The sequence below is a fragment of the Salvelinus alpinus genome, unplaced genomic scaffold (genome assembly GCF_045679555.1).
Source record: "Salvelinus alpinus unplaced genomic scaffold, SLU_Salpinus.1 scaffold_367, whole genome shotgun sequence".
NCBI lineage: Eukaryota > Metazoa > Chordata > Actinopteri > Salmoniformes > Salmonidae > Salvelinus > Salvelinus alpinus.
This window is the reverse complement of record NW_027256307.1, coordinates 164-12331: the sequence shown is the minus strand read 5'-3', so window position 1 is coordinate 12331 and position 12168 is coordinate 164. Positions and strand designations below refer to the sequence as shown.

Below are 12168 nucleotides of genomic sequence, written 5' to 3'. Positions count from 1 at the left end.
GAAATTATTATATCAGCCTTTTGTATTGAAAACACTGAAACTGCCATTCTAAGCCCGCCAGCCCCTACAGCTTGTGTACTATTTTAAACATCTTTGTAATAAAATATATATTTTGTGATAATCCTGTGTTGTGTGATTCCATTACCAGCATCCAGGTGTGGTCTCCATTGATCCTGCCCTGTCATAAAACCTGTGGTTGTTACAATGTTCTATTCATATTTGTGCATATGTTACAACAGAGAGAAAGAGGCAAAGCGAGAGGGTTTACTCCGCCCAAAATCTATGAACAAAGCGCCCTTCTCAAATGGAACAATAATCTGCGCCGATCGGCCATGTTGTCAACATGAAGGCAGCATATACGTTTGCATTTTCAAACTAGTTTTCATTGGGAAGGCACGTAAGCATTTGTATCAAAACGAATCACTTTTGCATGTGAAAACACAGAATCCTACTCATAATTATGTCACTTTTTTTAGACGACTTCACCGTGGGATTTGAACGGGGCGCCTGGCTCACGCACAGGAGGCAGCTCGGTTCCAAAACTAATGCAATCAACTTTAACTCGATGCACAACACGCCAACCCGGGCGCCCGGCCAGATTAATCGAATCCCCCCAATGAAAGTAGGTTTGCTGCTACAGTAGGTCAGGGCTGCGTCCAGTACGAAAAAACATACTGAAACGTTCAATTAAACGGAAATGGTGCTGTTCTGAATGACCAGTTTCACAACAAGGAGGGGTTGGGGGTTCAAAATGCACCGCTGCCCTTTAAATACATCACTCGCATCAAGCCACACCCACCAAATGGAGCAAACATACATCAAAGTCTGTTCAAGAACGTTCAGTACAAGCCGTTACAGAACATAGCAAACATTTAATCGAACTGAATGGGCGCATTTTCCAGAGCCACTCCTGCAACTAATCAGAGCAAACAATTAATTAAAATGGACCAATGACCTTAAAATTCACAATCAGATGACTACAATATTTGTTTCTAGTAATGCACCTCCACACTCTTACAACATTTAATTGTATAGGAATGTCATGTGAAATCTCTAATAAGTGTAATGCACGTTTCTTTTGTCATTGGTAGGCTTTACACGTACCTGCTTATTCCACGATCTTCTACGGATGCCCTCCGTTTATTTAGAACATACACTGATTATTCATTTATTCTCCATTCCTCTGCGCCACCACCTCCAGCACAGTAGGTGTCAGCATTCACCTCAAACGTTTGTTTGCGGACCACCATTATACCAGAGAAGAAGTAGAACTCAGTGCAAACCAATAATGTATATAAATCCTGGAATGCAATTCTATCTATTGGCCATTGAGAGCACACCCCAGTAGGAGCAGTCCTCCACAGGAATGAATGGAATTCTACAGTATTTCAATTAATTGTTTCAAGGACAAAATTACATGTATTTAAGTACTTATTTTGTAATGTTGGGGACAGTAACATTAGCTATCTCTAAAAAGTATACTTGTTTTACTTGTAATGTTTTTATATTTTTTGTAATGTTTTATTTGTATGTTTAGCTCACATAATATGAATGTAAAAGTATGCATTAAGGTGTATGTAAAATAATGAATGTGGCAAAAACGAATGTAGACATTAATACATGCATCTCTATAGCTTCCTAAATGTTTTACAACGTTGGGGGAGTGCTAAGATGGAGGCACGGTGGCTTCAACACAGCGCCCCCTAAAAGTAATCTAGTGTATACATAAATGATTGGTGCAAACTCAGCCCAAACCCAGCGCATGCAGTCACATGAGAACGCGCCATGGCTTCAGTTACCTCAACCAGTCGCTCAACTCGCTCCTCCCGACGAAGCGGCGCCGGCCCGTCCAGCACCAGCCCAACCCGGCTCTCCCGAAGCCAGGAGAAAGAGGAGCTTAGCCACCTGAACGACCGCCTGGCCGCCTACATAGAGCGGGTCCGCCAGCTGGAGAATGACAAGTCCTCAATGCTGCTTCTCCTGGAGGAGAAAGAGGAGTCCACGACCCGGGAGACGGCCAACGTTCGGCGGCTGTACGAGACCGAGTTGGCCGACGCGAGGAAGAGCTTGGACGTGCTGGCTAACGATAGGGCCCGGCTGCAGATAGAGATGGGTCATCTTTCTGAAGAGCATAGCAAACTACAAGCCAGGTAACGTTAGATATAATAACCTACATCCCAATCTATGTATCTATGTTTGTCCTGTACATTCGCGCTGTTGTCATTGAGTGTTGAGATCCATAGTTAAAAAAAAAATAATAATAGCATAAAGTGTTAGTTTGCAATTAGGCCTAAATTGTTGCAGTAAAAAGTGTATATTTGCGTACGAAAGTTGAATTAAGCTAATGATGCATTTCTAAGTTAAATTCTTCAAAAATCAATGTGTAGCCTTTATCATTAATTAAACAATCGCAAATTCCCCATTTTAAATAATAATAATAATTAGGTCGGTGCTTATATTTGTTCTATTTCACCCATGTATAACTGTGTATTATACACGTGTGAATTGTTAGTGTTTTTTGCATATCCCAACTCCCCTTAGACACCCTTGGAGAGTAGGGTTCCCCATTTATGATAATATAATGTTTGTCTTTGCACAATATGATCTGCAGATAGTAAGGCATATCCATGATTACCTTTTGAGGAAGAGACCTCAGAGAGATTTGGTTTGTCATCTTTCTTTCCTAATAAGAAGCATGTGAATATCCTCCTGTTATTATTATCCTTCTGCTATCTCTTGTTTTAATTACCACAATATCATAATAGTAGCCTAATATCAATAGAACCATATGCCATGTATTAACATCCACAATAAAAGTAACATTTGAATTATACCCAGAATAAACAACTATCTCTAATATCCCTCCCTTCGGGAAGTGAAGCATATAAGCAATTGACTTCTGTCATCTCTATTTTATCCTAACAGGAACCATAGTAACCATCATACTTCTGTCATCTCTATTCTATCCTAACAGAAACCATAGTAACCACCAGACTTCTGTCATCTCTATTCTATCCTAACAGGAACCATAGTAACCATCAGACTTCTGTCATCTCTATTCTATCATAACAGAAACCATAGTAACCATCAGACTTCTGTCATCTCTATCCTAACAGAAACCATAGTAACCATCAGACTTCTGTCATCTCTATTCTATCCTAACAGAAACCATAGTAACCACCAGACTTCTGTCATCTCTATTCTATCCTAACAGAAACCATAGTAACCACCAGACTTCTGTCATCTCTATTCTATCATAACAGAAACCATAGTAACCACCAGACTTCTGTCATCTCTATTCTATCCTAACAGAAACCATAGTAACCATCAGACTTCTGTCATCTCTATTCTATCCTAACAGGAACCATAGTAACCATCAGACTTCTGTCATCTCTATTCTATCCTAACAGGAACCATAGTAACCATCAGACTTCTGTCATCTCTATTCTATCATAACAGGAACCATAGTAACCATCAGACTTCTGTCATCTCTATTCTATCCTAACAGAAACCATAGTAACCACCAGACTTCTGTCATCTATATTCTATCATAACAGAAACCATAGTAACCATCAGACTTCTGTCATCTCTATTCTATCATAACAGGAACCATAGTAACCACCAGACTTCTGTCATCTCTATCCTAACAGGAACCATAGCAACCATCAGACTTCTGTCATCTCTATTCTATCCTAACAGGAACCATAGTAACCATCAGACTTCTGTCATCTCTATTCTAACAGGAACCATAGTAACCATCAGACTTCTGTCATCTCTATTCTAACAGGAACCATAGTAACCACCAGACTTCTGTCATCTATATTCTAACAGGAACCATAGTAACCACCAGACTTCTGTCATCTCTATCCTAACAGGAACCATAGCAACCATCAGACTTCTGTCATCTCTATTCTATCCTAACAGAAACCATAGTAACCACCAGACTTCTGTCATCTCTATTCTAACAGGAACCATAGTAACCACCAGACTTCTGTCATCTCTATTCTAACAGGAACCATAGTAACCACCAGACTTCTGTCATCTCTATTCTAACAGGAACCATAGTAACCACCAGACTTCTGTCATCTCTATTCTAACAGGAACCATAGTAACCACCAGACTTCTGTCATCTCTATTCTAACAGGAACCATAGTAACCACCAGACTTCTGTCATCTCTATTCTATCCTAACAGGAACCATAGTAACCACCAGACTTCTGTCATCTCTATTCTAACAGGAACCATAGTAACCATCAGACTTCTGTCATCTATATTCTAACAGGAACCATAGTAACCATCAGACTTCTGTCATCTCTATTCTAACAGGAACCATAGTAACCACCAGACTTCTGTCATCTATATTCTAACAGGAACCATAGTAACCACCAGACTTCTGTCATCTCTATCCTAACAGGAACCATAGCAACCATCAGACTTCTGTCATCTCTATTCTATCCTAACAGGAACCATAGTAACCATCAGACTTCTGTCATCTCTATTCTAACAGGAACCATAGTAACCATCAGACTTCTGTCATCTCTATTCTATCCTAACAGGAACCATAGTAACCACCAGACTTCTGTCATCTCTATTCTAACAGGAACCATAGTAACCATCAGACTTCTGTCATCTCTATTCTAACAGGAACCATAGTAACCACCAGACTTCTGTCATCTATATTCTAACAGGAACCATAGTAACCACCAGACTTCTGTCATCTCTATCCTAACAGGAACCATAGCAACCATCAGACTTCTGTCATCTCTATTCTATCCTAACAGGAACCATAGTAACCATCAGACTTCTGTCATCTCTATTCTAACAGGAACCATAGTAACCATCAGACTTCTGTCATCTCTATTCTATCCTAACAGGAACCATAGTAACCACCAGACTTCTGTCATCTCTATTCTAACAGGAACCATAGTAACCACCAGACTTCTGTCATCTCTATTCTAACAGGAACCATAGTAACCACCAGACTTCTGTCATCTCTATTCTAACAGGAACCATAGTAACCACCAGACTTCTGTCATCTCTATTCTAACAGGAACCATAGTAACCATCAGACTTCTGTCATCTATATTCTATCCTAACAGAAACCATAGTAACCACCAGACTTCTGTCATCTCTATTCTATCCTAACAGGAACCATAGTAACCACCAGACTTCTGTCATCTCTATTCTAACAGGAACCATAGTAACCACCAGACTTCTGTCATCTCTATTCTAACAGGAACCATAGTAACCACCAGACTTCTGTCATCTCTATTCTATCCTAACAGGAACCATAGTAACCACCAGACTTCTGTCATCTCTATTCTAACAGGAACCATAGTAACCATCAGACCTCTGTCATCTATATTCTATCCTAACAGAAACCATAGTAACCACCAGACTTCTGTCATCTCTATTCTATCCTAACAGGAACCACAGTAACCACCAGACTTCTGTCATCTCTATTCTAACAGGAACCATAGTAACCATCAGACTTCTGTCATCTATATTCTATCCTAACAGGAACCATAGTAACCACCAGACTTCTGTCATCTCTATTCTAACAGGAACCATAGTAACCATCAGACTTCTGTCATCTATATTCTATCCTAACAGGAACCATAGTAACCACCAGACTTCTGTCATCTCTATTCTAACAGGAACCATAGTAACCATCAGACTTCTGTCATCTATATTCTATCCTAACAGGAACCATAGTAACCACCAGACTTCTGTCATCTCTATTCTAACAGGAACCATAGTAACCATCAGAATTCTGTCATCTATATTCTAACAGGAACCATAGTAACCATCAGACTTCTGTCATCTCTATTCTATCATAACAGAAACCATAGTAACCATCAGACTTCTGTCATCTCTATTCTATCATAACAGAAACCATAGTAACCATCAGAATTCTGTCATCTCTATTCTATCCTAACAGGAACCATAGTAACCATCAGACTTCTGTCATCTCTATTCTATCCTAACAGAAACCATAGTAACCACCAGACTTCTGTCATCTCTATCCTACCCTACAAGTAACCATAGCAACCACCTGTCTTCTGTCGTCTCTTTTCCTCCCACCAGGTGTTTGTGTTGTAATAATGGCAAAGATTCGGAGCTAAGATTTAAAGGACAACTGAACTCAGTGATTCCCCTTGTTTTTCTGTTGCTCATTTAAAGGCTCCGTGCAGTCAAATGTGATTTTCCTGAGTTTTATATACATTTTCACACTGAGGTTGGACTAATACTGTGAATTTGTGAAAATGATAATGCACTTTTAGTGTAAAAGCTGTTTGAATGACCACCTGAAATTTCAGCCTGTTTTGGTGGGATGAGGGTTTTGGCCTTCTGTGGTTACATCACCATGCTGTGAATTAGTTAATAGACCAATCAGAAAGAGTTCCAAGCCTCTCTGCCAATAACAGGCAGTTGTCAGTTTTCCCCTCCCCATTCAGACCACTCTGACAGTCCTAGCAAAATTCTTGCTTGAGAAATTACTCTTTGCTAAGAAGCTATTTTAGATATACATATTTTTTTACTGTGAACATTTTATTTGAAATCAGTAAGGTACTTAATTGTTACCCAGAAATGATTTGATATTGACCTTTTTTTAAAGAAAATTTTGATTTCAGTCTTGGGGGTGTGGTTCGATGTGGGTGTACGATAACACACCGTGTACGATAACACACCGTGTACGATAACACACCGTGTACGATAACACACCCGCAAGACTGAAATCAAATTTTCCTTTAAAAAAAGGTCCAAGGGAGCTGTTTTTCTCTCTGAAATAATTTTTCATCTGTCGCTTTTGAGACACCGTAGCAACAACAGAGCCACTAGCCTACCACCTCCCCAAAATAGTCACAATTGATCTAAGATGAATCAAGAAATCTGTAATTAATTTTGACGTTTTTGCTGAGGACATTTTTGTTGTGCAATTTTACATCCCAGCTAGGTGTTTGGTGCAGTATTTCTCAAGTTCAAAAATGTGCATGATAAATAGCAGTGCAATGCAGATGAATATCCAGTCTGCTGCTGCGCACACGGAGCTATTTAGTTGGTATTTCATTTGGATCCCCGTTTAACTGTTGCAAAAGCAGCAGCTACTCCACCTGGGGTCCACATGAAACATGACATCATACAGAACATGAATAAACAACAGCTGCACAGGACTGATTCGTTCCAACCTTAATCAGCAAGCTGGCAAACGATTGTAAATACAGCATAAGCTACACGCTGTTTATCAGAGCCCAAAATCACTAGCAGGCTAAGTTCCATCTGTGTTGGTCAATGAAGCTAGCTAGCAGGCTAAGTTCCATCTGTGTTGGTCAATGAAGCTAGCTAGCAGGCTAAGTTCTATCTCTGTTTGTCAATGAAGCTAGCTAGCAGGCTAAGTTCCATCTGTGTTTGTCACTGAAGCTAGCTAGCAGGCTAAGTTCCATCTGTGTTTGTCACTGAAGCTAGCTAGCAGGCTAAGTTCTATCTGTGTTTGTCACTGAAGCTAGCTAGCAGGCTAAGTTCCATCTGTGTTTGTCACTGAAGCTAGCTAGCAGGCTAAGTTCCATCTGTGTTTGTCACTGAAGCTAGCTAGCAGGCTAAGTTCCATCTGTGTTTGTCACTGAAGCTAGCTAGCAGGCTAAGTTCCATCTGTGTTTGTCACTGAAGCTAGCTTCAGTGACAAAGTTCCATCTGTGTTTGTCACTGAAGCTAGCTAGCAGGCTAAGTTCCATCTGTGTTTGTCACTGAAGCTAGCTAGCAGGCTAAGTTCCATCTGTGTTTGTCACTGAAGCTAGCTAGCAGGCTAAGTTCCATCTGTGTTTGTCAATGAAGCTAGCTAGCAGGCACATTGAGCAGGAAAGACACGTTAGATACATCAGCCTATCAAATCACTGGCGGGTATGTGCTTCGGTGCCGTTCTGTTTGTTTCAACTTTCTCTCTATTGGTATGCGTCTTTCTGGCACTGTTTCATAGTGAATCATGTAAAGCGGCAGGTAGCCTAGTGGTTAGAGCATTGGACTAGTAACCGAAAGGTTGCAAGATCGAATCCCCGAGCTGACAAGGTAAAAAATCTGTCGTTCTGCCCCTGAACAAGGCAGTTAACCCACTGTTTCTAGGCCATCATTGAAAATAAGAATTTGTTCTTAACTGACTTGCCTAGTAAAATAAAGGAAAAATAAATAACAAAGCAAGTCATGGCAGGATACAAGATACTCACTAATGGGTTCAGGATTTTGGAATATTGACAAGTGGCAGTTGGGATACAAGTGCACGCATCATCTCCAGTCAATTCTCAGACTGTGCTTGACTTGTGCAAGAGGTCAACTGCTTGAGTTCCTGCACCTCTTCTAGAATATTATCTCAAAAGCATTATGGAGTTCCTGCACCTAAATATAAACAGTACCGGCACCCAAAAGGAGTAGGCTACCGGCACCTATTTCAGTCCAAGTCGAGCACTAGGCAGACTAGAGTGATCCCTATCAAACACCACAGCAAGTGGCCACTTCATAAAGGGCTTCTGGGCCAAGTTTTCTTTCAACATAATAATGGTCAAGTTCATTTTGCATGGCCCGGTGCCCCCGGGTAGGCAGAGTTTGCTCATTTTAGACCATTCCATTGGTCCTTAATGTGAAATCTCTACCCACCCGGGGCATCGGCGCCTGGGGCCATGCAAAACCAACTCCACCATTTGTTAATGTGTTGTCTTATGTAAACAAGTCCGAGGTGCAGGTCTGTGGGCAGGTCTGTCTAACTGTATGTGTTCTTCGGTATGATTAGATAGAGCGCAATCTGCACCGCTGTTTCTCGGTGCATGACAATTCTCCGTAGGCGCTACAATCCCTTTATAGTGGGCATGATTGAAATCAAAACCCAACCCCAAATAAGTCGTGACGAACTCGTTAGACAAATATCACACTACTTTGTTTTGGAATAATACTGACTTTATGCCCAAAATTATCATACTTACACATTTTGGTCAATTTTGACACTGGAATACATGTTTGACTAATGCCACATTTCAACCAGAGAAGTTGGTTCTTGCATTCAGGTGCACTTTAACTTCAGTCATGTTCAAAACAGAACGGTAGGAGGGATAGACAACAATGCAACGTCACATACTCTAGGTGCAATACACATGAAGGCCACTAGATGGGGACCTAGTCCCACTAACAGGTAGTCCCTGTAACACCAAAGTTGGCTAATTTTGTAGTCATGAAAGGTTGCTAGTTCAAATCCCGAGCTGACTAAATGAACATTTTGGCCATCTGCCCTTGAGCAAAGTGCTTAACCCAAAATGCTCCTGTAAGTCACTCTGGATAAGAGCGTCTGCTAAATTACTCAAATTTAAATGTGATCTCTTTTTCCGCCCACCAGGAACATTGGACGCCATATCTTCTCGCCTCTTGTCATCTCTCGTCACTCCTTCCAGGAATCATACTAACCTCCCTGACCTCTCACTTCTTTCTATCACTTGCCTCCTTCCTGGAACCATGGTAACCACCTGTCTTCTCTCATCTCTCCTCCTTCCAGGAACCATAGTAACCACCTCTCTCCTCTCATCTCTCCTCCTTCCAGGAACCATAGTAACCACCTGTCTTCTCTCATCTCTCCTCCTTCCAGGAACCATAGTAACCACCTCTCTCCTCTCATCTCTCCTCCTTCCAGGAACCATAGTAACCACCTGTCTTCTCTCATCTCTCCTCCTTCCAGGAACCATAGTAACCACCTGTCTTCTCTCATCTCTCCTCCTTCCAGGAACCATAGTAACCACCTGTCTTCTCTCCTCCTTCCAGGAACCATAGTAACCACCTGTCTTCTCTCATCTCTCCTCCTTCCTGGAACCATAGTAACCACCTGTCCTCTCTTTTTCATCCTACCAGGAACCAGAAGAAGGAAGCAGAGTGTAACATGGCCATGGGTCAGTGGAGGAACTTGGAGGCGGTCCTCAACTCTAAAGACGCAGAGCTGGCCAATCAACTGGCAGATAACAGAAGACAGGCGGATGACGTCACTGACCTACAGGCCCAGGTGGCCAATGTAAGGACTAGACTGCCATCTATAGGCCTTCTAGTGAGGTTAATTTAATGTTTTGTTTAAAGTTAAATACAATTAAACCAACACCACATACAGATGTTTTTGCAGCATTTTGACAGTGTTATGCATCAGGTTCTGTGTCGGTGTGAACGCAACTCTGAGAAGGAGTGGGTGACAACGCAAAAGGCATTAAACAGCAGCAGACAAAACAAAGTATATTCTGCCTAGAGATGCGCTGATTCAACCTTTTGATTCTCCTGTTATGATTTTTTTTTAAATAGTCTAAAGCTAACTAGTTTGGCTAGCCATAGGTTTAAGCTGGTACTAGTATAGGTTGGCTAACATTAGCTTGCGAGCATCTACTGAGAAGACGCTTATGGGCTGTTATGAGACGTGGCTAGGTAATTTATGAGGGGGGTTGCTTCGTTTTGGCTAAATGTTAAGTCCTTGAATGCAAAAGGTGATCTCTGACTCCTTGTCTCAGTTGGAGTGTGCGCTGGCGGAGACCAAGACCCAGCTGAACTCTGAGATGTTGAGGAGGGTGGACCTGGAGAACCAGGTGCAGACGCTACGGGAACAGCTGGAGTTCCAGAGACACATTGGCGAACAGGTAACACACACACACACTTGACAAACACACACACACTGCAGTAACTGCTGCATAAGAAAGACATCACATGTGGCCCACTATTACCACAGAAGTCAGATTGATTGGTTGTTGAAGTGGGTAACTATTGACAAATACTAATAATAGTAAGATATCAAACTCAATGTTGTCTCTGCCTGTCTTTCTAGGAGGTGTGGGGTATCCACAGCCTGCAGGAGGGAAGGGGTTAATGAAGTGGTTGGGGTAGGAGGGTGAGAAGAAATGGTTAAGAGCTGGGGATTGAAATGGAATGTGGCCCATGTCGTTTCCTCCATGTTGAGTAGAAGGGGTTGTGGTGGTGGGGGGGGGGATAGGGTCTGGGAGAGGACTAGGGGTTAGAATAGAATGTGGCCCATGTCGTCTTCCTGCGGTAGGCGTGTGCGTCTGTTCATGTCGGTGTGTGTGTGTGTGTGTGCGCGCGCACACGTGTGTGTGTAGGAGGTCAGGGAGATCCGGAGCAGACACGAGAGTCGCCTGGTGGAGGTGGATTCTGGGAGACAGAAAGAATTTGAGAGTAAGTTGGCCGAGGCCATGCAGCAGCTACGGCAGGAGCACGATGGACAAATCCAGCAGTATAAAGAGGATCTGGAGAAGAATTTCAATGCCAAGGTACTCACACTCTCTTTCTTTCACTCTCTCCCTGTCTCTTTTTTTAAATAGATCATATATCCCCAGCCCTACCTCCCCTAATTGGAGTAAACTAATGGACAACAACAGTTAGGCTTCTACTTCCAGCTTATTGTTTTTGGGTTAAGTGCTTTGCTCAAGGGCAGATCGTTTTAGTCCCACCCAGCAATCCTCAACCCATCCCATCTATCTCAGAAGACCATTCAGTTTTGATTTCTATATGCCATATATTTTTCAACTATGCTGTGATGTTTAACACAGTTCTGAACCTATGTACATTTTACAGACACAGTATATTTTAGATTATGTTGAGGTTTGTGTGTATGTACAATACCAGTCAAAAATTTGGACAACCCTACTCATTCAAGGTTGTATTTGTTTTATTTGTACTATTTTCTACATTGTAGGATAATAGTGAACACATCAAAACTATGAAAGAACACATATGGAATCATGTAGTAACCAGAAAAGTGTTAAACAAATCAAAATATATTTGATATTCTTCAAAGTAGCCAACCTAGAATTCTCTCAAAGTAGCCAATTCTCTCAACCAGCTTCACCTAGAATACTTTTCCAACAGTCTTGAATGAGTTCCCACATGCTGAGCACTTGTTGGCTACTTTTCCTTCACTCTGCGGTCCAACTCATCCCAAACATCTCAATTTGCTTGAGGTTGGGGAATTGTGTAGGCCAGGTCATCTGATGCACACTCCATCACTCCTTGGTCAAATAGCTCTTACACAGCCTGGAGGTGTGTTGGGTCATTGTCCTGTTGAAAAACAAATGATAGTCCCACTAAGCGCAAACCAGATGGGATGGCGTATCGCTGCAGAATGCTGTGGTAGCCATGCTGGTTAAGT

General features: G+C 41.8%; 1 protein-coding gene across 1 annotated transcript; it reads left to right on the top strand.

Moving 5' to 3' along the window:
• Positions 1-1020: 1020 nt before the first annotated feature.
• Positions 1021-11290, top strand: lmnl3 (lamin L3; the record flags this gene model as incomplete). Its single annotated transcript, XM_071388755.1, is given in 4 exon segments — positions 1021-2150; positions 9882-10038; positions 10520-10645; positions 11120-11290. Coding segments are annotated over 4 exon segments (819 nt in total), but the record flags the coding sequence as incomplete, so codon positions are not given.
• Positions 11291-12168: the final 878 nt, after the last annotated feature.